Source organism: Dermacentor silvarum, chromosome 1, assembly GCF_013339745.2.
Source record: "Dermacentor silvarum isolate Dsil-2018 chromosome 1, BIME_Dsil_1.4, whole genome shotgun sequence".
NCBI lineage: Eukaryota > Metazoa > Arthropoda > Arachnida > Ixodida > Ixodidae > Dermacentor > Dermacentor silvarum.
Genome location: NC_051154.1, coordinates 173,598,760 through 173,624,740, shown reverse-complemented (window position 1 = coordinate 173,624,740; position 25,981 = coordinate 173,598,760). Strand labels below are relative to the sequence as shown.

The following is a 25,981-nucleotide window of genomic DNA, read 5'->3' as shown; positions in this document are numbered from 1 at the left end:
GGGGAGTTGGTGGAAGGTACTCACCTCTGTATGGTTAGTTGGGTAGCCCGTCATCGTGCCGGGCCCGCTGAGGTCCATTCCGTCTTTGTCGTTTGATGCTTGCCGGTCTAGCATCCCGGTGCTCATGAAATTTCTAGTTGCTTGTAGTGTAAGGAAGAAGTGCGCCGTGCAGAGCTCCGCAGCCGGATCGCCAGCGCTACTAAGTGGGGCTCGGATTCGACGCTGTTCCTGGTGTGCCTGGCTAAGCCTAGGCAGTTGTGTCTTCCTGTCGGCGTAAGTCAATGGGGTGGTGAGTTGAGGCGCCCGCTCCAGAGGAAGGACCTCGGACACTTGTTCTTCTATAATGTGTCGTAGGGTCGGACTAAGGGACGAACTTGACTCCGGCGGGTTGGAGATAAGGAAGAGCTGGCAAGCAACTTCTTCCCGGACGAAAGCCTTGATCTGCGAGAGTAGGGTGGAATCTTGAAAAGGAGAGGTCAAGCCAGACAACGATTCCTGATGGGGAACAGGACGGCGGGTGAAGAGGCATTGACGGCGGAGCTCGTCATAGTTCAATAACTTGGGCAACAGTAGAGGGGCTCTTTGAAATCAGCATCTGAAATGGTCCTCGTCGATGCCCTTCAGTATATGTTTGATTTTATTGCCCTCAGTCATGGATGCATCGACGCGTTTGCAGAGATCGATGACATCTTCGATGTAGCTGGTAAAGGTCTCACCAGGCTGCTGAGAGTGCAACTGCAGACGCTGTTCGGCACGAAGCTTTTGAACAGGAGGGCGGCCGAAGACCTCACTGAACTTTGTCTTGAACACAGTCCAGCTTGGGACTTCGCTTTCGTGGTTCCGAAACCACAAGTGGGCAATTCCGGTGAGGTAAAAAGAGATGGTGGTCAATTTCGTGATGTCATCCCATTTGTTGTTAAGACTGACGCATTCGTATGATGATAGCCAGTCATCAACGTCGTGGTCGTCAGAGCTGCTAAAGATGGGAGGGTCCCACTGACGGAGTGTGCCGGGGCATGCGGAGGACTGGGGAGCAGGTGGTGGTAAGCTCGTGGCACTTGCGGAGGTCATGATGGCAGGAACAACTTGGTGCAAGAAAGCGAAACGTCGTCAGATATGGCATTGCTAAGCGAAGAGAAGGCGACTTCTGCACGGGAGCAATCAATGACACTTTGGTGACGGGAGAGAGTTCTTTTCCTCCCTCGATCTACGCTCTGGTTATTGGCGAGTGCCTATGGCTGCAGACGATAAGCCTAAAACTGCTTTCATCACACCAGATGGCTTATACAAATTTCATGTGATGCCATTCGGCCTTTGCAATGCACCCACGACTTTTGAGCAGATGATGGATACTATTCTGCGAGGCCTCAAATGGAACACGTGCTTGTGGTATTTGGATGATGTAGTAGTGTTTGCACCAGATTTCCCTACTCACCTTCATCGCTTGGAGCAGGTTTTACGCTGTCTCAGTGACGCCGGCCTCCAACTCAACCTGAAAAAATGTCACTTTGGTCATGTCGTGTCGAAGGATGGCTTTCTCCATGATGCCGCAAAGCTCCGTGCTGTTAAAGAATTCCTAAGGCTAACGTCTCTAAAAGACTTGCGTAGTTTCATTGCCCTCTGCTTGTACTTCCGCCGCTTCATTCGAAGTTTCGCTTCGATTATGGCACCGCTGACAGAGCTTCTTCGGGGAAACCCCAAGCTTTCTGCGTGGTCCTTGGCTTGCGACGAGGCCTTCGTGACGCTACGTCACCTGCTTACAACACCACCGATACTGCGCCATTTCAATCCCACTGCTCCCACAGAAATCCATACGGATGCTAGCGGCGTTGGTCTTGGCGCTGGGCTCGCCCAGCGAAAGCCCGGCTACCAAGAATATGTTGTTGCTTACGTCCATTCACTTCAGCCGGCTGATTGGAGAGAGTGAGTTCTCGTGACGACTTCACCGTAGCTGAGTGGTGCAGCCATCAAGACCCGTTAGGGGTGTCGCAGTGACATCGGCGTAGTTTAGTGATGCGGCTTCAGGAAGATGTTGATGCTGGTCTGGCAAGACCACGGCGATTTCCTGCTTGATCACGCGATGGAGCATGGACATAACATTCGTTGGAGGCTGTTACACATGCGGCGGCTGAGCGAAGGTTATCAAGGAGAGCTGGCGTGCAACTTCCTCCCGAATGAACGCTTTCATTTCTGTAAGCAGTGCTGACAGGCCAGAGATGGTGGCCAAACTAGCAATGTGTTCATTGCGCGATGGAGGGAGATGTGTCAACAAGCGCTGCCTGCGTAGCTCCTCGTAGCTTTGGCATAGCGTGACAATGTCTGTCATGGACTTAGGATTTTTGACAAGTAGTATGTTGAACGCATTGTCTTTTATCCCTTTCATGACGTTGCGGCGAGTCCATTGGCTGCACGCACTGCAGCTCGCTGAGGACAACCACGTTTGGCACCTCGGAGGTGCCTAGATCGGAAATAGTGGTGTCTACATGAACATCCAAAATCAAACTTGAACTGCACGCCACGGTGACGTTTAGTAGGCAGAGCATTATGGGCACACCCCACTCCACCGTAGCCTTCTCAGTGCAAATTATTGAAGGAGCGGAAGCACCGCGAAACGGTATGTTTGATTGTGAATAACTCCGCTTCTGCTTAACGTATTGAAGAACTTTTTGCGGCAAAGTATTTGACTTCAAATACATTTTGTATTTTTCAAATACATATATTTGACTTCAAATACATTTCTCGACTTAGATAAAAAGTGGTTCAGGGCCCCTTTAAATCACCGGGAAAAATATGCATGAAAGCCGACACGAAGAGACTGCAACTAAATTGTGGCGTATATAGTGCAGCGTTGAAACGTCATATACTATTAACAGCGAAGCTGTTTAAGCTAGCCGTAAATAGTATGGTGTTTCACAGAAAGCCAGCCGCGTCGTAGCCATGGCAACCAGCGACGCCGCAGCTGCTAGAACACCTGGCGCAACCTACCGCCTGTGTGCTGCGCATGCCCAGACAGCGAACGCGCCAGGGAAATGCGGGCATTGTCGGCAGCAGCTCGGAGACACTGCACGTAACCAATTTCTGCTGCCACGCCGAGATCTGCGCTTGCGCCGTGTTAACTATTGGATCTGCGCATGCGCTGACCTTGAGGCAACAGCTACGTAAGCGTGTGCGCGGCGGCGCTCAATCAGTAGAACCCATGGGACGCCCAAAGATAGTTCGTATTCCCGAAGACGAGGCCGCGCTTCGCCATAAATTCTGGAAAATACTGGGGATGACTTGGTAGTGCTTAGCCTAGCTCAAAAGCCAGGACTAGCTACGTGCCCATCAACTCCGCTGTCTCTTTAGCATTGTGCCTCCAGTGCAAGCTACGCTATTTTTTCTGTCATGTCATATTCCGTCGGCACGGCATTTAACCGTAGTTGCATATCTTTTAATTGCTCCGTTCGTAAAAGCATGCCCTGCTACAACTGTGGCATTTTCATATATCGCGAGTAGAGCACCTACGACTGCAATTTCTGTTGCATGTGACAGAAATCGTCGCATGCCTTCGATTCACTGAATTTGCTTTCACCCAAAATGTTCTCGTAGATGTGACTCAGGAGGGTTTGGATGTGAGCTAGTTGGTATGGATCATTCATTTTAAAACAGTGCCAAAAAAACACACAAGGGAGAACACGGGACGAGCGCTGACTGCCAATAACATTTTTATTGATGCCTGCACAAATATATACTATTTGCAACGGGCTTAAAGAGAGAAAAAAAGAAGAAATGGAAAGCGGAGTCATTGTCTATCAACTCTTGCTGCACATAAGTGATCTGAAAGCAGTTCATCCAACTTGTGTATAAGCTTCGGTGCACCTTTTATCGTTTTTTTGTTACACCACTAAATAAATTTCCTTCCGAAGCTATGCTGATTGATTCGCACGTTAAAGAACCCCAGGTGGTCCAAATTTCCGGAGTCCCCCACTACAGCGTGCCTCATAATCAGAACTGGTTTTGGCACGTAAAAACCCCATAATTTAATTTAATTATGCTGATTGATTCAAGGTCATCATCAAGCAAGTCGTCAAAATATCACAAGTGCACGCCCACGCCTCCTCATGTTAGGTCCTGTCATGGAGCTTTTGAGGTAATAAAGAACAGCATGTATTTCAGAACATCAGAAGTAATCAGAGTTTGCATTTGCTTGTGTGGCATATTTGGTCTCTTTTAAACTCCACATCACACTTTTAGCTCTCATAGGCTTAATCTGGTATCGACTGGCAACAGGTTTTTGGTAATGATGGTAGTGTTCACAGACTTGATATGTTGGGGTACACAAGTAGGCAGTCATTCACGCTACAGATATAAATCTTAATATGACAAACATGCAAGTATGTTCACTTGTATGCCTACACGTGCATACAAAAAGCAGTGAGAAGGAGAACTTTCTTCAAGTGCAATAGAAAAATGTGGGCACACATAAAGGCTATATCTTGCCTACAATGCTGAACTTTCGTACTCGTCAAATATTACGGAGTTTCATGTAGTAGCCTGTTTGTGATTTAAATGTGACCTGTTCTCACATAGTCAAAGTGCTGCACAGCCTGCTGTGCTGTGCCAGGGCCCGTGAGAAAACTAGGCATTTTGACCATCAATAATGTTTTGGGTTTGTCAGTTTGTTTAAGTTTATGATTACAGAAGTAATTTCACACAGTGTCACAGTGGCATGTGAAGAACTGTTGAAGCAGTCTACTGTTGAACTGTTGAAGGTGGGGGTTTGTGATTGTGCCGTGAATCATGATTGACATACAAAAAATTGTGCAGCATGGGCATGGCTCAAACAACCTTATAAAGGCAACACATTGTCAGGTATAAGCAGGAAAAACCACTATGTTGAGGGCAGGATGGTCCGACAGCCTCGGTGGAATTTAACGTGTTCTGATTTTCCTTTTCTTGCTATGTTGATAGAATTCGCGTATCCTTCCATGTGAATTTGCGCCAAATTTTTCTCCATGCTGGGTCCGATGTAGTGGCTGGTACTATTGTAATAAAATGCAAGATTGCTCATTGAAGCCATTGGCATTTTACTGAACTGCAGTTGGTCTTCCCATTGGCTAGCAGAGTTAGCATCACACTTTCTATGCATCATGAAGGTTCACCAAGTAATGGCACTTTGTTGTGGATATTGTATATGTCATTTTGGAATCATTCATTGCCATGAAATGTTGCTTTTATGTTTGACAGGAGCCCGCTTCATCAATTTGGAGGTTGCAGCGCTTACCGACAAATGGTACGGAGAATCTCAAAAGCTTGCCAGCGCTGTCTTTACATTGGTGAGTTTCTATTTGTATATGAAATCACGAGCATTGGCATATTGCATATCGGTCATTGCTAGGGCACAGCTTGGCTACTGAAAACATCATTTTTGGGCTAGTTGGTCTGACATTCTGCAGTTCAAACACTGAAATTACACACATGAAGGACACAAACTCAGGTTGTGTTTGTGACCTCCTTTACATACTCATTGCTCATTCCATACAGTGTGCTAAGGACTATCACTGTCATAATTGGTATCCTTTGCAGCAGCAGTAGTATTGTAGAACTTCTGTCTCATGCTCATAATTAAATGAAATATCTGCTGAATGTTTACCTTTGAATGCACAGCAAGAACAAAAGGCAAAAAATGGCGGGAGGGGGTGGTGGTTGCAATCTTTACTCATAATGTTGGTGATAGTTTAGGCCTCCATTCACCAGATGTCCTGTACCAAGAGAGAGGCAGCTGTGTTCCAATTAGCAAGACTGCTTTTTGTTGAGCAAATATGCCAATTTTCTAGAAACAAGTAAGGTGCACCGTTAGAATCAGATAAACACCGTAATCGGACATTGTGAGCTATGGTTATTGCTTGTAAATCTTCCTAGGGCTGGTCGAAAATAGGTGTTTTTGACGGGTGATGACATGGTGTTAAACGCATTCACTATCCCCTAAGCTCCGCCAAGAGGGACACTGCCACTAAAGGGGTCACTATTGGGGTCACCATAGGGGTCAGGTGTGTGCATGCTTACTGGCCAAGTTCTAATTATCTGGCGAAGGCTAATTTTAGGATCAAAATAATGAAAATTTGGGCCTATAGAAATGCATGGGTGGCCGGCTGGGACCTTCGCTTAAGATCAAATTAACTGGTGTCGAATTAATGTAAGTCTGCTGTACCATGTTATATCTCCACCATAGATATTACACGGAAGTCCAGTAGACAGGAAGCTTTTGCACGAGGTGGAGGCCAGCACACAGGGAACAAAGGCTCCTCGTCGTTTTCAGTCTGGTGGCCAATAATTTCATCACCTAGTGCTACATAGCAATATTTAAATATATATATTGTTATGGGGGAGATGTCAAAAATGGTTTATATACAATATTTACAAGTGACAGAGAGTGGCACCACAATAACAAAGATGCTTTTTCCGTGCAGGCAGTGAAGATCCAACCTTGCATCGTATTTATTGATGAAATTGACTCGTTCCTGCGGTCCCGTGATAGTCAAGACCATGAGGCAACAGCTATGATGAAGGCACAGTTCATGTGTCTCTGGGACGGCCTCATCACGGACCCTGACTGCCAGGTGGTGGTAATGGGTGCCACTAACCGTCCTCATGATGTTGACAAGGCGATCCTACGTCGCATGCCAGCTATGTTTCATGTTGGTTTGCCTGTGAGTTGCAAAGAAAACAGAGCTTTACTTGACATTGATCGAATACATAAAGTGAGCAGTTTGGCTCGGGACACCATCCCACCCTTGGGTTTCTTTAGATTAATTTTATCAGTAAACCAATCTTGCCATGCTCGGAGCACATGTGCATCTGACCTGCGGGCGCCATGATAGCTATAGTTCTTGGTGACATTCCACTGCACTTGCGCTGAAAACGACCTTGATCGGAAGGCCGGTGGCTCGCTGCATTATGAATTTAGAGAATTAATTATTATGGGAGGAGAAGCATTCATACAGGAGTGTCTCCTCAACCCTACTACTATCTGTTTAGTCTTCTCATCTTAATCTCCCTTGAACTATGCACTTTCAACAACAGTTACCATCACCCTACTAAGGACTACCTCTACCTGCGTCCTTGGCAGCAGCGGCAGTGTACTGAAACCCAATGTGAAATTGATATATTGCAACAGGCGAATTTGTTAACAGGTTGCCTTGTTATCTTGGGCAATAACACATTCTACAAACTTTGTTGCTTTGTCTACTATACATATTACCAATTTTGGCACTTAGGACATGTCGATACATTCTCTTTCTGGCACATTTGAGTACTATAGTTATAGCAAAAAATGTTCTCTTCAGGTGCCCATTCGTTCTGTCTGTTGAAAATTTATAAGTAGGGTTCTTTGTCTTCGGAGCATATTTTGAGGCAAAATCTTTCGTTTTTTGTTATTATTATTATTTTTTAGGTTGTGGTTTATCGTGTTTTCTCTTTTCAACACAATGAAATTCTGTGTTTTTTGGCCATTTAACCCCTTGTACTGACATGTTTCCTACTACAGTCTACGCTCTTTGCAACGGACCCGCATACAGCAGACTTTCAGATATAACGGACCATATTTGAACCTTAGTTTGCTTTACTAGTTTTCTTAATGCAACGAAGTTCAATTTTAACAGACCACGCTACAACGGACGAAATTAGCGGGAATTTTTTTCAAGATCGGGCATATGAAACATACTTTCGCCGTGTCGACGCGTTGACAGCAGACTTATGATCGCATCGTGGCTAGATCTCATGCGTACGAGGGAGGAAGGCGGGGCGGAAGCGTGCCGTCTTCTTTCGCACGCAAGGCATGAGGAAGAGGAGGCGAGGGAGAGGGGGATGCTACTCCGGCGGCTCCTGCTTACGGCACGGGCGCCATATCTTGAAAGCGATCTGCCATGTGGACAAAGTGCGCCCAGTGCCGGTAGTTTTGTATGTGCTGTGCTTTTGACATTTAGTTCGCGTTGAAGTGAGAGACAGCACGAAGGTCAATTCGCTCGATGCTGCTGCCATGCTGCCTCATTCCAGCGTTTTGACAGCGACTTTCTGCTGTCATCGAGTGAAATGTGTTCATATTTACTTGCGCGGGCATGACACCGTGCTTGTTAATTTGGTTACTAAGCAAATGTTTACAACTTTATATGGCCGATAAAACTACTATCCTTACTTCCTATAGCTGTCTACTAATTTGGTATAGCAATCGATGCTTTGCCTTTCGGGTGAAACTGCGACGTTTTCTAGCTGTTTGCATCACCCGCCGTGGTTGCTTAGTGGCTATGGTGTTGGGATGCTAAGTACGAGGTCGCGGGATAGAATCCCAGCCATGGCAGCCACATTTTGATGGGGGCTGTCGTTAGACATCGCGACCAAAGTTTCGGAAGTGAGTCATTTCGGATATTACGGACTTCGGATAAAATGGACATTTTTTGTCGGATTATTACGTTCATTGTAATGAGAGTCGACTGTATTAACTTTTTCCTTTTGTTAGATAAATGCATGTCCTAGACCACTAAATCCTGGAGAAAGTAGTGAGAAGCCTCAGAGCGGCGTAAATAATTGAATATAATGGCTTTTCTACAGCCAGTTTCAGTTTTGTTTCCCTGCAGGATACCGTGTTGTTACGGTCTGGGAATCTAGTAACATTCGACATGGGTTCTGTGTAAATGCTCGTGAGGCTGTAGGATTCCGTCAAAGATTAATTGCATGTTTGTTTTTAAGGGGACATATGTATAGTCGTATAGCAAAGTGTTAATGTTGAGCATTTTTTGTGTTTTTTTCCAGAACCAGCAGCAGAGGGCTGGAATTATCAAGCTAGTGTTAGAGACAGAAGGGGTAAGTTATTTTAATCCCTACTGTGGGTCAGCTCAACTCGTCCACATTTCTGGTTGAAAATAAAGGGTCCAGAACAAACTTTATTTATTATATTGCATGTCTTCAAATCAGTCTGGATTAGGTTGGGCTCGTCCGTGGCATTGTTTACCACATCTGTGATTAGTGCTGCTTTTCTTTGACATGTGTTATCAGAAAGTTCTAGACAGGGCTATCTCACCAATGGTGAGGTGTTAAAGCTTACTTTTAAAGCACATTTGATGCTTAAGATTGACAGTCATGTTACCGATTAGATAGTGTGAAGTATTGCGAGTAGTGGACTGTCATGTTACCGATTAGATAGTGTGAAGTCTTGCGAGTAGTGGTCTAGTTCCTGTGTCGTTGCCTATTAACAAGGTCGGTAAGCTGTGCATATTCTATATTCATAATTGTGGTAATTAAGGGGAAACAAATGTCCTTTTTTTCTTCTCGAAAATGTTTTGTAACACTAATGCTTCTAGATTACTATGCAATTTGTCAAAACTTTCATGCCAAGTGCATTGTCGTTCTGTTGCCTCACACACCAACTAGATGAACTCCATAGCATGCTGCCAAGCAGCAGAAACTGGACAATGGTCACGCAGAACATGGCATCCAAAGTGGTGTGCATGGTCCCAATATATTGGACACAAAGCTACAGATGACAACTCTTCAGTTTTTGCTACACGCTGGCAAGCATGCCAAAGTATGGCGGATGCTGGGATTGGAGGCTGTGCAAATTATGATTTTGTTGTTTGCCACGTGGCAACATGCGATGGTACCTGGCAGGTGTGTGGCAGGCAACGCAAAAGAGTCATGTTTTCATCCCTAGGCGGAGTTTGAAAACTGGCTGTTGGTACTTACGTGTTTCGTTGTGATCAAGTCCTACTCTTTACGTCTAGTGTTGTAACAGTGATGAGACTCAGTAGGTGGCAGCTCTCACTAATAACTTGGTTGCCTTATGGCCAGATTGGGGTTTTGCACGTTAAACACCAATATTTAATTAAATTTTAACTTAACTTGGTTGGTGTGAAAGTGATGTAACATGAACTGATTTCCTTCACGATGAGCCCTGTAACCCCTTAAGTGTTTTATTTTATTTTGACCAGAGTGACCTTATTTTGCTTTTGTTTTTTTATAGATTAATTTCAAACTTCACTTCATCAAAAACCCTTCTAAAGCTTTTTCAACCAATTTGCTTAATGTTTTAAGTGTGAAAACCTCATTTTACTTCTTCACCGTGCAATACATATGCATTTGTCATTGCCACAAACGGTACAGTTGGAAACAAAGAAAAATGCTTTATTTTACCATGTTTCAAAATGAACTATCCTCAGAAGTAAGGTTCTTCACCGAAGAAAGTTTTTCGTGCATTCTTGCACTTATAAGGCAGGCCATGTATTGTGTGGAACTTCATAAAGCATGGAAGGGGCTTGCATCAGGCCCTAGAAGCGATGAAAAGACTATCATCATCCTCTTCACTCGAAGAACGAAACTAGTGCATTGCTTTCACTCTCACTTTCACCTTTATAGTCAAGCAGTGGCTCGTATTTCTCCTACGCGACTCGAAAGTGAGCTGTCAGTGGCAGACACCATCATTCTAAATCTGCTAAAAGGCACAAAAAGCACACGATTCCAAACATGCGGTCTTTGAGCACTGACAAAGTGCTGCCATCTATCACAGAAAGACGCAGTAAATGCACCCCTCCAGGAGCTCACAAAATGGCTGCGATCTATGTTGTAGAAGACGGACTAAATAAATCTGTCTTTCGAGGTGCTGAAAAAATGTGCTGACATCTATGAACAACAAAGAGCGAAATAACCGTATACAGTCGACTTTCATTACAATGGACCCTCATAATCTGACAAAAAGGGTCCGTTTTATCCGAGTCCGTGATATCCAAAAAACCTCACTTGTGAAACTTTGGTCACGATGTCTAATGTTACTGCAAAGTGTGACTGATGAACGTCCAAAGTGAAACAAAAAAAAAAATCGCAGTTTCGCCTGAAAGGCGACGCATCGATAGTGATAGCAAATTAGTAGACAGCTATATGATGTATGGATAGTAGTTTTATCAGCCGTATAAAGTTGTAAACATTCGCTTACTAACTAAATTAGCAAGTACAGTGTCACGTGCACACAGGTAAACATAAATACATCTTGCTTGATGACCACGGAAACTCGCTGTCAAAACGCTTCAGTCGGGAAGCGTGGCAGCAGCAGCAAGTAAATTGACCTTCATGCTGTCTCTCGCTTCAACGCGAACTAAATGTCGAAAGAACAGCATATACGAAGCTACCAGCACTGAGTGCTCTTTGTCCTTTCAAGATACGGTGCCCGCGCGCCGTGTAAGCAGCAGCCGCTGGAGTAGAACCCCCCCCTCATGCCTCGCGTGCGAAAGAGACAGCATGCTTTCACCCCGCCTTCCTTCCTCTCTCTCACGCGCACACAAGATTTAGGCTGCGATTGTTGGATGACCCACGCCAGTCTGGTGTCAGCCCGTGTCAACATGACAAAAGTACGCTTTATACGTCGAATTTTGAAAAGAATTGCCGCTCATTTAATTTCGTCCATTGTAGCCAATAGTCTGTTGTAGCGCGGTTCGTTAAAAGTGAACTTCGTTGCATTAATAAAACAGGTAGAGCAAACTAAGGTTGTAATATGGTCTATTATATCCGAAAGTCTGTTGTATGCGGGTCTGTTGTAACGAGCATAGACTGTATTTAAAATGCTGGCACTGCAGTTGTCTATATAGAAGAAGAAAAACTAAGTAGACGTGCTGAGTTCGTCCAAATCACCTTGAATATGGGATTATTGCCGTTCAGCTCGGTCTAAAGCAAAATTAACCAGGTCGTCCGAAACACTTATGAAGTTAAGGTTAATTTCCTGGTAAGTTGGGTAGTTTTAGCTCCTCGTAGTCTCACTGCATGTTCCTTAGCCTAACTATTACTATTCGAATCCTCTTTCGGAGTCCTCTTTCATTAGACTTGTTGAGGTTGTACTGTATTTGTGTGGAATATGATAGATAACATTACATGCTTTCATTCGTATGGTTTTAAGACTGTCAAAGTTGAAGGTGTACTTTCCAGCAGCCTGCTTATGTTATAGATATTTGTTTCAATTAAAAAGTAACACCAGACTGCTGTTAAACGATTCTGTATTTCACTTTTCTTGGTTTATGAAAAATCGAGGCGCATAAAAAAATGCACTGCGAGTCATGTCCGCGGCTTTTTTTTTTTTTCTCTTCAGTATCATAATGGCATGATGAAATCGCAAACCAGTGAGCCTATACTTACTTGCATGTCCGCTTGATATTCTTATTTTGTCTGTTTTCTTTTTTATATGTTCTGTGGGATATTCAAACTGCACGGAACTGAAAATGTTATTCTCAAAAAGCATTCCCAGCACTGAAAAAAAAAAAAAAAAAAAATTCCGGGCCCACATCAGAAAAGTTTTGCAAGTTTTATGCGCGTTTGTGTATTTTATTTTTCGCACAAACTGAAAAGAGTGTCTAATATAGGATGTTACCTTTGCAGAATTCCTGCAAAAGATTGGGTTCCTACAAAAAATACAACATGGAAGGAAATAGTTAAATAAACAAGTTTTTTTAAGAAACCTCATTTTCAAAACAAAATAAAACTCTGGTCCCAGTTATAAAGAAAGAAAAAAAATTTGAATGGGAGTTTGCAAAACATGGGTGCGATATTATGTTTCCTCATTTGCTTTATTCGTAAAATATAACAGGCCGAAAGTGGCTGATGTTGAGCGTGCTGGCTTTCAGCTTTTCAAACAAGTACAGGTGCGGCTTGACTCATTCAAAGGGTTTTTTTTTTATTTTATTTTTAAAAATGAGCTTTTTTGAGAAAACTTGCTTATTTAACTTTTTTTTTTCTTATATATTTTTTGTAGGAACCCAACCTTATACAAGAATGTTGCAAAGGCAATATTCTTTATTTGGCACTCTTTTCAAGTTTCTGTGTGAAATAGAAAACGTGCAAATGCACGCATCAAAGTTGCAAAACTTCTCATTTGGGCCGTGTTTGGAATTATTTAATGTATATATATTTTTTTCTTTTGTGAACAGCATAACAACGCATGGAAATTATTTAAATTTAAGCACCCTAAAATGAGCAGAAAAGGTTTTCAACAACTTTTTTTACTTTGCATTGAATTCGACCGTGAAGTCGGAAAATAGGCGCCCGCGCTTGCTACCTTCAAATATATATTTTTTTGCCATGCTGGGAATGCTTCTTAGGAATAAAATTTTCATTTCCGTGCATTTTGAATATCCCTTCGTATTAAAAAATACAGGCAAAATAAAAATATCATGCGGACATGCATTTTCGATCTCTCATGGAATCGCCCATTTATAGTTTTAGGAGAAAAGTTTCAAGAGCAGTGTAATTTCAGAATAGGACACTAATTGTTTAACATTGTATTTACTTGATTCTTTGTCTACTTTGATTGTAATGCACACTTGATTTTCATGGTGAGAGAGAGTAATCGCGATTTGTTCTTACTTGGAAAAGGAAATTTATTGCATACGAGCCACAGTGGACCGCGGGCAACTTTGAGGCCTCCTTATCACTATGAACAGCCTAAAGCATCTAGTCTTTGGTACCATTCATTCTGCAGCTCCTACAGCTGCAGTGATATATCTTTTGGATTGGATTACAGCAATTTCTCATGCAAATGACGATAGGTAGTCAATATTGCAATTTTGGTTTTGTACTTCATTCTAATCCACATGTAACATTTTATAAAAATTTTTGCATAGAAAGTGTGCATTACAATTAAGTAGATGCGGTAATTTGCTTATACAGTCGACTTTCATTCGTTCGACCCTGACAGGACTGACGAAATTAGTTGAATCATCCAGCGGGTTGAAATAAACAAGAGGTGAAAAAAATGCACACACACACCACTGATTCATTTGGCAGTATTTGCCCCAAATCGAATGTGCACCCACTTTTTATGGGTTCAAAGTAGAAAACTAATAAACAAATGACATTAGAGCTCCTCAACAAAGTAAAAATTGAACACACATCCGATTTATTAGCAAGATTGAAGAAAAATGTAGCATGCCTCCGTTTCTCGCAATAAGAACACAACGAAACCAGCGAATTTCGTCTTTACAGAGTGGTAATTTATTTACTTAATGTCCGTTGTCATCTATCTCAGTGCAGCACTTTATTATTCTCTGTGAAGAACCACATGTCATCCTTCGTAAAGTCCATGGCACGTTTGGTATTCTGCATTTATCAAGCAACTCCGCAACAATCTCAAATGGGATGGTGGCCTATGCCTAGAATAACCACTTTGCTAGGTAGTCCTGTAACACATGCAGTTCTTAAAACACCAAGAACATGTGATGCGACTTGTTGCCACTAGCTTGACATGTAAACTTACCATTCGAATGTGCTTTCACAATCAGACTGAAAGTGGCATATCGTCGTCGTCATGCTATGCGAGTTCTGGCGCCATCCATGGTTGCCTGCTTGTGATGGCGATGACAGTGGCAAGGTTGGCTCTGACAGTATGCTGTTGCAAATGGCGTGAACGCAGCTTTGGTTTTCTATCAGATTGCACTCCATGAGCAACGTTTCGACGAATTTTGTTGGGGGAAAAAAAAAGACTTGTCAGGCAAATACTGTAATAGTTCATTGTGAGCTACCCTTTTTGCTTCAGAACCTTGCTGGGGCACACCGAAAATGGACATTTTCAATGGGAGATGATGTGCTCGACGCATTCACTGTACCCTAAATGCCAAAAAGACAGATGATGCCACTATTGGAGTAACCACTGGGGTCACCGTTGCGGTCAGGCACATGCGTGCTGACCAGCGAAGAACATGTGATGAGTTAGAATCATCCGACTAAGGCCAATTTCAGGATTTAAATAATGAACGTTTGGGCTAGTAAAAATGCATGGGTGCCGGCTGGGGCCTTTGGTTGAGATCAAATTAACCGGAGTTGAAATAGCGGAAGTCTGTTGTAGTTAAAATTTCATGCATAAATGTGCTGAAGATAGTGGTCAGCTGTTGCAGATATTAGTTCCTGTATTTTTTTTAACTAGGTTTACGAAGTTACACTCTCTCTGTGTGAACTGTAAATGTCTTGTCACACAGGCAGAAAATTTTCTCATACTCCTGTAACCGTTTCCCAGATTGATGGTCTCCTCAGCAAGAACAATTTCAAATTGTTGCTTTGCCTTTCCAGGTGAGCAAGGATGTGAACATTACGAAGATTGCACGCCTCACTGAGGGCTTCTCGGGTAGCGACTTGAGGGAGTTGTGTCGCAATGCTGCTCTTTACCGGGTTCGAGATCTCCTGCGAATTGAAAAGCATCAGGGAGGGTAAGTTACCTGAATTGCTTCTGTTTTTGTTACTGCATCAACTGCCTCCATTACCTTTGATCAAATAGCTGCGCACTGTAATCGCAAAGTGAAATGTCACTATGGTTAAACCTCGATATAACGATATATGACATTTGCCACTTTGACAGCATCTATCCATCTATATCTATCTAGCTGCCTCTGTCTTGGTGCTCTCATGGTTGTTTCGTTAACCTGGTAGGTGCCGAAATTGGCATAGTACGACAAGAGTGTATGACGAACATAAATGATAGGTCATGACATAATTATGACGTGTGTCATGTAGGTCATGAAACAGCCGCCTACATCTTGGTGCTCTCATGGTCGTTTTGTTAACTTGGTGTGTACCAAAATTGGCATAGTATGACAAGAGTGTATGACGAACATAAATGATAGAGCATGACATGAATATCGTGACGTGCGTCATGTAGGTTATGAAACAGCCGCCTACATCTTGGTGCTCTCATGATCGTTTCGTTAACTTGGTGTGTACCAAAATTGGCATAGTATGACAAGAGTGTATGACGAACATAACTGATAGGTCATGACATTAATATGTAGGTCATGAAACAGCCGCCTACATCTTGGTGCTCTCATGGTCCTTTCGTTAACTTGGTAGGTACTAAAATTGGCATAGTATGACAAGAGTGTATGACGAACATAAATGATAGGTCATGCCATGAATATCATGACGTGTGCGTCATGTAGGTCATGAAACTGCCGCCTTTGTCTTGGTGCTCTCATGGTCGTTTTGTTCACTTGGTATGTAACTGGAATGGGTTCGGACGTGGGATAATAAGTGAAGGAAACACAAAAGGATGGTGGTAAAAGTCATAGTCATGAGCATGACAGCAAAAATGGCAATGACTCAGCGAAAAAAGATTAGGAATCAAAAACCACTGAAATGGGTTCGGACATAAATAATAGGTCATGACTTCTGTGTTATGTAGCTCATGAAACAGCCCCCTACATCTTGGTGCTCTCATGGTTGTTCCGTTAACTTGGTCGGCTCCTCTGCAATCTTCTTCGCATAGCATCGATTTTTTTCCTTGGTTTTGTTTTTGTTTAGACCGTATGAACCTTCGTTCGCTGCTGCTGGTGCGCTTGCTCACGCCAGCGTTTTGTGCACGTTCGCATCGAACGCGCGCGGCGTTGGTGACGTGTTTATGAAGAACGTGCCAACCTTTGCCATACATCCTATGGCGGTGTACCGTAGCGACCATAAGGCCATGGTCCCTGTGGTCACTAAATAAATGAAAACCACCGGATCATATATATATATTTCTCATTCTTTAATAGCATTCTCATTCTTTAATCATTCTTTAATAGCTCAAATAACCAATTACACCATCACACATGGTCATAATTGGAAATACATAATTCCCACCATAGTACAGCTTCGCTGGTCTTCCATCTCCATCCCAGTGGAAGGGCTGACAGTTTTTTTGATGCATTGTCTCTATGGGGAGTTCACCGAGGCTGCACTATCGTCATTGTACACCATCGTCATTGTACACCAGCGAGATGAAAAAGAGGCGCTGTGTATGTCTTGCCAGAGTTGGTGACCTCAACAGTGCCTTGAGAGAGTGAAGAGGCAAGCGAGGATGGAGAGGGTAGAGAGTTAGAGAGGGCTGCAGGACCACGCTTGTGTCCAGGTCAGCACACAGGCGGGTGCAGCATGTGGGTCAGGCACGAGGAGGACTCTGGCTGGGGAGCGGCAACACGTTTCTGAATAGTTTGTGCGGTGGGATAGGGTCAGTAACTTGATGTTGCCGCCATGCTGTGGATAGAGGTGGCGAACTGTTTCTGGCCTCATGAAAAAGGCATTCGGACAAAATCCTAGGATAGTTTCCAGCACAAATGGTTCTCTTGGTCACCGTGCATGACAGGGTGACAAAATTGCAGGGGAGGGCGGGGGGACTGTAAGCACCTCCCCCCTTTCCCCCTGGAAACATCCCTGCATGTTGCAGTAAAGCTGGGTATGTTGACATTGCTCAATATATATATGAAGAATGTATCCTGGTCGCTGTGCAAGAATGCGTTTAGCATGCTTTCAGAGGTGTTTATTTGTGGCAGTATGTTGTACTGTATGTTGGGAGAAATGCAAAAACGCCTGTGTGCCATGCATTGGGTGGACGTTAAAGAACCCTAGGTGGTTAAAATTAATACGGAGCCCCCCACCACAGCGTGCCTCGTAATAAGATCATGATTTTGGCACGTAAAACCCCAGAATTAAATTTTTTTTTGCACTGTGTGTTATGGGTGGCACTCCCCTTACCATCATGCCTTACCTGTACACGGTAGCGAACTGGTGGCCACCAGTACCACCACATGGTGGTACGGTACCATGCAGTGTGGTTTTGACTGCATTGTCTTCGGGATCGGCCCACGATAACGGTTAGCCACGAAGAATCGTGGTTAGTTACTAAAGAAAGCTAAATAAATGCTTTAAATGTAAGAGGCTGCGCTCGCATGTGGCAGCCACAGGAGCGTTAACTAGTGTATCATGACATCTTGATGCGTTCACCTCCTTGGTACTGAAACTGAAATTGGTTTTGGAAATGAATAATACATTAAATTATTTAGCATGCTATGATGCTTGCCTGTATTTTTTCTAAGGTATAGAGTGCTTATGCCTTAATTTAAAGTAACAAAAATGACAGGTCAAAAATGTCTCAGTTTAATTTTGCAAATTTCGTTCAGTCGAGGTTTTTATATGTTTAGCAATAGAAGTTCCTTTAATAGAAAAACAGTTTTCAAGAACAGTCTTGTTGGGTAGTATCTTCTTAGGAGTCATTTATGAGTACAACCCTGTGAGAAACTTGAGTAATAATTACGGGATCAAAAGCTTTGGCATGTGCTCCCAACAAGATTGTGTCGAGCAAAGCTTTGGACTGCGCCTACTACTGGTAGCTGCTGTAAAATAGCGTCGTGGGAACACTTGTATCATCATCTTTACAGCCTCCAACGCCAAGCTACAATTTTTTGTTTACAACAGCATATTGATTCCATGAGACTGAGATTGTCTTAACTTTGTTAGCGTTACAATGTAGACAATGACGCCAATCACTCATAGTCACTTTTGGTTGGTGTTTTCTTGTTTGGACTGGCTGCTGATGCATTTGAAAGCACACTAGCACAAATGAAACGTGCCCAGTGTAGTTACTGTACTGACATGACAGATGATGCAGCAGTACAAATGTCCTTCACTTCACATCATAAAAGGACGTGTGCATATTATGAATTTTGTGTCAGGTGATGTCTTTTTTTTCTTTTGCTTGTCACAAAAGCTTCAGGTACTTGCATGCAATGCACATAAATTTTGTTAAATCAGAACTGCAGTACAACACTGCTTTGCTAAATTGTGGAAGGAAATATATTACTTTCAGTTAAACTAAAATCAGCAAATTATGTAAAGCTTGTCATGTCAACTTTCAACTGTACATGATTATTAATTTCCTTTGTATGTCTAGCAGAAGTGAAGCCATCTAACAGATGAGGCGCCAAATTCTTGTTTACTATGATTGCAGCGCACTAATGGCCAATCACTTAACTAGCTGTTGCCATTTCTTGTTTGAAGATACCAGGTACCGTTTCATAATTTGCACTTACTGAACTACCTACACAATACCAGGTAGTCTTGCAACATATTTTTGTGCCAGTACTGTGCCTTATTACCTTTGAACTAAAAGTGCCATGCTACCAGGCCTCTGAAATTGTTGTGTTACTTGTGCAGTGATCCTTACTACCAGGCCTCTGAAATTGTTGTGTTACTTGTGCAGTGATCCTTAAGACAGGCTTAAGGCTTGCTTTTTTCTAATCCTTACAATATTTTTGTTATCTCCAACTCAGGGTACACAAAGAAGTGTCTGATGATGAAGAAACATTCCATGATGCACGTCAGTCTGGTGCAAAAGAAGGTTCAGACGATGATGAAACATTTCATGATGCATTGCGGCCTATCTGCATGGAGGACTTCACCAATGCTCTGGCCAAAATGAAGAACTCAAAAGTGCTTGCCCACCAGCGACACAGTGTCCCGCTAGAGTTGGACTAGGCCTTATGCAGTCATCTAATTCCTGAGGACTGTTGTTGCATTTGTGTTTATGACTATAATGCCCCACCAGGAGTGGACTGAACAATGTGAGCTGCTCTTTTATTATTAAGCAATATAAGAAATTTAATAATGATCACCTTCACAACAGTTGTCAGACCACCTCTTTGCTGAACAGCTGCACACTTCCATCCATTGAAACTCATTGTTCATAAGTGAATCATTGTTTGCAAAAATGAAGGCAGTAAATGCCGACATTTTAACTGGCAGGTGATAACCTCATGCTTACTAATTGTGGTTGGCATTCAGGAAGTTATGCTGTATGACATTTGGATTCGTCAAGGACGGAGGTTTTATGACATTTATTTGCACTTAAATGTTGTTGCCAGCAGGTGTTGTCTGACAGGACTGTGAACTAATGTTCAAAGTGAGATTTGTTTTGTGCTATTTAAAAATGTTTTAAATATATGGTAGTTTATTTCCTACAGTAAGCGGATTCTGTTATGCTTGTCAGTCTTCGGTAGAACATATTTGCTGCAGCTAGTAGCAGTTACGCATACACATGCTCAGATATATAAATATGTATAAATATATATACTTATATGCGTGTGATAGCATTTACTTTCATTGTGCAGGAGCTGTGTATGTTTTGTCCTGTCAGCTAATATGAATTTGATAACTCAAATTTTTTTGTGTGCTTTAAAATGTAGTACAATGACTTCTGTGAATTGAGCTGTGAATGAAAGTTTAAATAAATTAGTGCATTGACATTGACAGTTTAGTAAGCTTTTGTTTGTTAGTGTGTCATAAGGATTGTAACTCGTCGGTTTGTCTTTCCTTTGTCTTATTAATTGGTTACAAATTCTGACAGGCTGCTCTCAACTCACACATAGTCATACTAGTGTGTTAACCAAACCAATAGTGAAATCTTAGTGCATATAAATGGAAACTTGTTTTAGTAATGGCAAAAGTTGAATTTTGATTTGACAATATATTGGAAGCAGGTGTGCTGGGTACAGGAAACATGTCCCACCTCAACCACCACACATTTTCTGCCAGTCCTTCTATCAGTGGATTTGGCCTTCCATGGATGGCTTGTGCTTTCTGTTAAAATGTAGATTGTCACAGCTGTGCAGTGCTTTTGCAGCACTTTACTAATGCACCAACTAAGTGACCTGGTACACAACATAGGGGAATTCATATCCCAATTTTCCAATAAAATTTACGAATGTTTCATGAAATTTTACGAAAAATAAATTCTGTTTGCTAAAAATGTTTGCTTGTTGTTTTCTGACCATGCCTTTGGAAATTTGCTGATTATGAAATATCAAATGGGTAGTTTCTTTGAGCAAGTTTATTCAAACAAGTTCTTGAAACAGGTGAAACTGGCCAAAATAAGGTCACTGTGATCTAAAAAGTGTGTTGCTTTTCCGTTTGTGCTGTTCCATGTTTGCTGCTGCTTGTGTGCTGCACCTAAGAAAAATTATCATTAATATTGTTAGGGAAGGATAAGCTAAGAGAAAAGAAGAAGATCGAGAGGCGCTCGGCTGCTGCGTGTTGTTGCTGGTCAGCTATCTTGACCACATTCACTCTGCTTGTATATATATTGTAAATACATTCTGTCTATACTCCCAACATCCCCGTAACATATTGGTGGGAGGTACTGGGTACCACAACTGGAAGCGGTGCTCCGCAGTGGACGTCGCATCACCGTCCCCACCATGACTGACGGTAAGCACGCGGGATCAACGTCGTTGCCGTCTCTAATGTCAACGTCACCGTCGCCAGCTACGTCGCTGTCCCCATCGGTTGTGGTTGTGCAATCCAAGGATCCCGGAACTTTCTGTGGGATCGATGGCACCGACGTTGAAGAGTGGCTGGCAATGTACAAACGCGTGAGTGGAGTCAACAGATGGGACCCTACGCTTATGCTAGCTAACGTGTTGTTGTACCTAAGAGGCACGGCAAAGGTGTGTTAAGAAAACCACGAAGAGGAGATAACCAGCTGGCACCAATGCAAAGAGTTGTTTGGCCAACCAGCCGGCCGTAAAATTGTCGCAAAGCGGGAAGTGGCCTCCCGTGCCCAATCCCCCACGGAGTCCTATGTCTCGTATATATCCAGGACGAGCTGGCACTTTGTCGTAAAGCCGATCATGACATGACAGAAGCTGAGAAGGTCGGACACATGCTGAAGGGAATTGCTGATGACGCCTTTAATCTGCTCATGTGCAAAAGCTGTTCTACAGTTGATGCTATCATCAAAGAGTGCCGACAATTCGAGCAGGCCAAAAGCCGACGCGTCCTGCAACCATTCGCCAGACTTCCCAATACTGCCGCAACATCGACGTGTGAAGATCAGCCCACACAGCAGCGTGCGTTGCCATCAGAGGACGTGGTGCAAATCGTTCAACGTAAACTGGAAGTGATGCCGCCTGCAGCTTTGTGTTCGCGTAGCCCTGATTCTACCCCTCTTTCAGTTCCCCTCGTACAAGCTATCGTTCGCCAGGAACTTGAAAACATTGGTTTACATTCTGTCTGTGCTGTCGCCAACCCCAGAGTCAACGAATGCCCTTCTACTATGTTTGCTCCACCGCGATGCTTCTCTCCGCGTTATCGCAACCCAACGGAGTGGAGAACTGCGGACGACCAGCCGATATGTTTCACCTGTCGCTGCATTGGTCATGTCGCCCGATACTGTCGCAACTCGTGGCCCTCAACACTTCGCACGCCGACCAACCTGAACCGTTTTGATTGAAATGCCCGCCATGTTTCGCCCTCCGCCGAGTCTAACAGTGCCGACAACTCTGCCAGGAACACGTGGTACAGTCGCTCACCATCGCCGCGCGGACACCAGTCTTGTTCACCACAAACACGCTGCCACGTCGCCTTTCGTCCCCTGTGGCTTTCGGCCGTGTTCTTTTGGAAAACTTAGAACTGCAGCCCTCGGAGGTGGTGCTGCATTGACTACTACTGCAGCAAATCCTCTGTCTGTGCCCACAAAGAGATGTGTAATTGACGTTAAAGTAGACGGTGTACCTGTCCAAGCACTCGTCGACACTGGAGCCCACGTACCTGTGATGAGTGCTAGCCTATGTAGACGTTTAAAGTAGGTCCTTACCCCAGCATCCGCACAAGTGCTTCGTGTGGCCGACAGTGATGTGCTGGTTCTTGGAATGTGTACTGCGCGTTTAAGTATAGCCAGCCGCCCTACTTCTGTTCTCTTTGCTGTGATCGACAACTGCCCGCACGACGTTATCCTTGGGTTGGACTTTTTATCCAATCGTAATGCTCTCATCGACTGCGCAACCGGCGTCCTTCAGTTGGAACTGCCTCAACTCACTGATGATCCGAGCACCGCTCCACCGCACCTGTGCTTACTTCAAGATGTGCGTCTGTCATCCGAGGCAGTCACTTAAGTCACTTTGACCGCACAGCCACAGGTTCCTGACGGTAAATATGTGCTTTGCCCCATCGTCGACGTGCTTTTAAACCGAAACGTTGCTGTTCCGCATACGCTGATCACGGTTATGAATAACGACGTCGTTCTCCTGTTTCTCAATTTCAGCCTGTGCCTTCAAGTGCTTCCGGCCGGCATGTTCTTGGCCAGCGTTTCTAGTACTTCCGAATTTGACATTGAGAGTCTGGATGCCTAGAGTGAGTGGATTATTAGCCCCAATTACTGCTCACAGCTCTGGTTCATTCACGGATGACTTTGCCAAAATGACTGCACCTGACCTCACCTCTGCTCGGGCCAAGGACATACGTCTCCTGCTCAAATCGTACAGTGACATCTTTAATTTCGGTGACCGCCCTTTCGGCCAAACATCTGTTGTGGTGGTGGGATGGTGGGTTAACTTTATTGTAAGGTCCTGCGGGCTACGGGGCGCAAGGCCCCATAGAGCGGGCTACTCCCACGTTGGGACCGGGAGTTTTAGCTCCCTGGCCGCATCGTGGGCTCACTAGAAGGCCCAGAGCTGTTCCGCCAAGTCCGTGCTGTGTAGTGCTTCTTGTAGCCTGGCGGAGTCTTGATTCTTGTTTGCGTGGGTCCGACCACACGGCCAGAGCAAGTGATGTACGTCTAGTGTTCTAAGGCAATTTTCGCAATATGATGTTGTGTATAGCTCAGGCATGTAGTGATGTCTGTTCTGCGTGGGGTACGTGTTGGTTTGAAGCATTCTGAAGGTTATGGCTTGAGGCCTGGTGAGCTTATTGTGAGGTGTGCTGTATATTCTGCGATCTAGATAAAAGTGCTTTGTGACCTCCTTGTATGTGGAGGGAGGGTCCCGATTCTCGCGGGGATGGTCACGACCAGAATGGGTGGCGTCGCGGAGGGTTAGGTCTGGTGCGCTCCTGTGAGCCATCTCGTTGAGATTGGGAGGGGCGTCCTCGATCTCTCCGAGGTGTGCCGGGAACCAGCAGATGGTGTGATGCTGCAGCGGTGCGGATGTATTGATTATATGTAGTGCTTGTCTTGCAACGGCGCCTTTCTGAAAGGCTTTGACAGCCGAGCGTGAATCACTGTAGACGTGGTCGGGTCTGTGAGTGCGAGTGTGATGGCGACCTGTTCGGCTATTTCGGACTTGTGGGTCTTGACTGTGAGAGCGTTTGTGACTTGACCTTGCTTATTGACCGTGGTGGCAACAAAGGCCTGCCTGGACAGGTACTGTGCCGCGTCTACGAAACAGGCTTGGATCTTCTTGTCACGTATTTCGCGCAGGATGAACAATCCACGTGCCAGCCTTCTGGGTTGATGGTGCGCAGGGTTCATGTTGCGCGGGAGTGGGCGAACACTTTCATATAAATTCTCCATTGCTGTTGTGTCATGACCTAGTTTGGCTAGGATTTCTCTACCCGGTTTGGTTCCAGAGAGTCTTTTCAATTGAGCCCGTTCTTGAGCTTCGGCAATTTCTTCAAGTGTATTGTGTACCCCCAGTTGCAGCAGGAGCTCTGTCCCGGTGCTCTTGGGGATTCCCAGTGCTAGTTTGACTAGCTTCCTCAGTTGTGCATTGAGTTTGTCCTTCTCCGCTACCTTCCATCTGTGCATGGCTGCCTCGTAGGTGAAGTGGCATAGCGCGAAGGCGTTTGTGAGCTTGAGGAGATTTTCTTCCTTAAGGCCGTGTTGTCTGTTTGCTACGCGTCGTATCAGATTCATGGCGTTATCCGACTTTGTGGCGATGTTCGCCACTGTCGCGGCGTTAGAGCCGTTGCTCTCAATGAGCATGCCGAGAACTCTGATTTTGCTGACGTGCGGAATGGTTCCTCTGCCTTTTGTTCTGAGAGTAATGACGTGTGTGTCTCTGATTTCGCTCTTTGGCTTGGGAACGCTTCTCGATGGTTTATAGATGAGGAGCTCCGACTTAACGGGCGAACATCGCAGACCCGTGGGAGCGAGGTATTCCTCGATGGTGTCGATCGCTTGCTGTAGAGCGTTCTCAATTGATCCCAGGCTACCTCCGGGGATCCACAGCGTTACGTCATCTGCATATATGGTGTATTTGATGTTCTCGATTTGATCCAGTCTCTTGCCTAGGCCGGCTAGCGCAAGGTTAAAAAGCGTCGGAGAGATGACAGAGCCTTGCGGGGTGCCCTTGCTGCCTAGTTTGTATTTATGGAACTTGATTTCTCCTAGACGGAGGGTAGCCGTTCTGTCGCTCAAGAACGATTTTGTATAAGCGTAGAGTCTAGTGCCTAGGTCGAGGTTAGAGATTGTATCGAGTATGTAGTCATGTGATAAATTATCGAAGGCCTTTTCGAGATCTAGCCCTAGGATTACTCTCGCGTCTCTCGTGGCTGCGTCAATGATCTCATGTTTGAGGAGTTACATGGCGTCTTGGGTGGACAGCCCGGGTCTAAAGCCGATCATTATTGCGGGGTAGATATCTCTTTCTTCTAGATGTGTCGAGAGCCTGTTTAGGACCGCGTGCTCGGCTACCTTGCCGACGCAAGACGTCAGCGAGATCTGTCTGAGGTTATTGATGTTGGGCGCCTTGCCAGGCTTTAGGATGAGCACGATGAGGGCCGTTTTTCAGTCTTCGGGTAGTGCTCCATTCCTCCAGATTTTGTTGATTTCCTCAGTGAGGGTTTCGATGGAAGTGTTGTCTAGGTTTCTAAGTGCCTTGTTAGTTACGCCGTCCGGCCCTGGCGTTGACTTGCTGTTTAGGTTCTGAAGCGCCATGCGTACCTCTTCGGTTGAGAACTCCCGATCTAGCTCTGGGTTGGCCTTGCCGCGATATGCTTCGGCGGTCGTGCCTCTAGCATTTTTGGCCAGCGGGAGGTACTTGTCGGCGAGACGATCAATGAGGTCATTTTCCGTGGTATTCTTGAGTTCTTTGTGCATGATCCTGTTCAGCGTGCGACCTTGGTCCACTTTAGTTCTGGTTCTGTCTAAAAGGTGTTTAAGCAGGTGCCATGTCATCCTGCTGTTGATGCGGCCGTCCGCGGTGTCGCACACTTCGTTCCATTGCTGGTTAGATAGTTGCGTGCAATATTTTTCAATCAGGCGGTTGAGGGAAGAAATTCTTTTCCTCAGCCTTCGATTGTGTCTTTGTTCTTTCCATCTTCTGGTGAGCGATTGTTTGGCTTCGAGCATGTGAGCCAGTCGGCTGTCCATGCTTTGAACGGGGAGATCTGTCTCTATTTCCTTTGTGGCCGCCTTAACGTCGGCCTTTAGTTACGATGTCCATTGTTCGATCAATTTTTT

At 44.5% G+C, this 25,981-nt stretch overlaps 2 protein-coding genes across 3 annotated transcripts in view; one reads left to right on the top strand and one right to left on the bottom strand.

Moving 5' to 3' along the window:
• The window catches only part of LOC119436399 (outer mitochondrial transmembrane helix translocase-like), a 139,801-nt gene that overhangs the window by 43,285 nt on the left and 70,535 nt on the right, over positions 1 to 25,981 (top strand). The window contains exons 5-9 of one of the 2 annotated variants that reach the window (XR_007464070.1): positions 5,227 to 5,315; positions 6,450 to 6,689; positions 8,788 to 8,838; positions 15,073 to 15,209; positions 19,080 to 20,026. Coding sequence is in view for 1 of the 2 variants with exons in the window: in XM_037703240.2 (XP_037559168.1) it covers positions 5,227 to 5,315; positions 6,450 to 6,689; positions 8,788 to 8,838; positions 15,073 to 15,209; positions 19,080 to 19,284 (722 nt within the window). In the remaining variant the exon portion in view is untranslated. Of the gene's footprint in view, positions 1 to 5,226; positions 5,316 to 6,449; positions 6,690 to 8,787; positions 8,839 to 15,072; positions 15,210 to 19,079; positions 20,056 to 25,981 lie in introns of those variants that run through there. The other variant, XM_037703240.2, reaches the window with a different exon arrangement.
• Positions 1 to 25,981, bottom strand: part of LOC119436403 (uncharacterized) — a 133,983-nt gene that overhangs the window by 106,257 nt on the left and 1,745 nt on the right. The window lies entirely within an intron of this gene.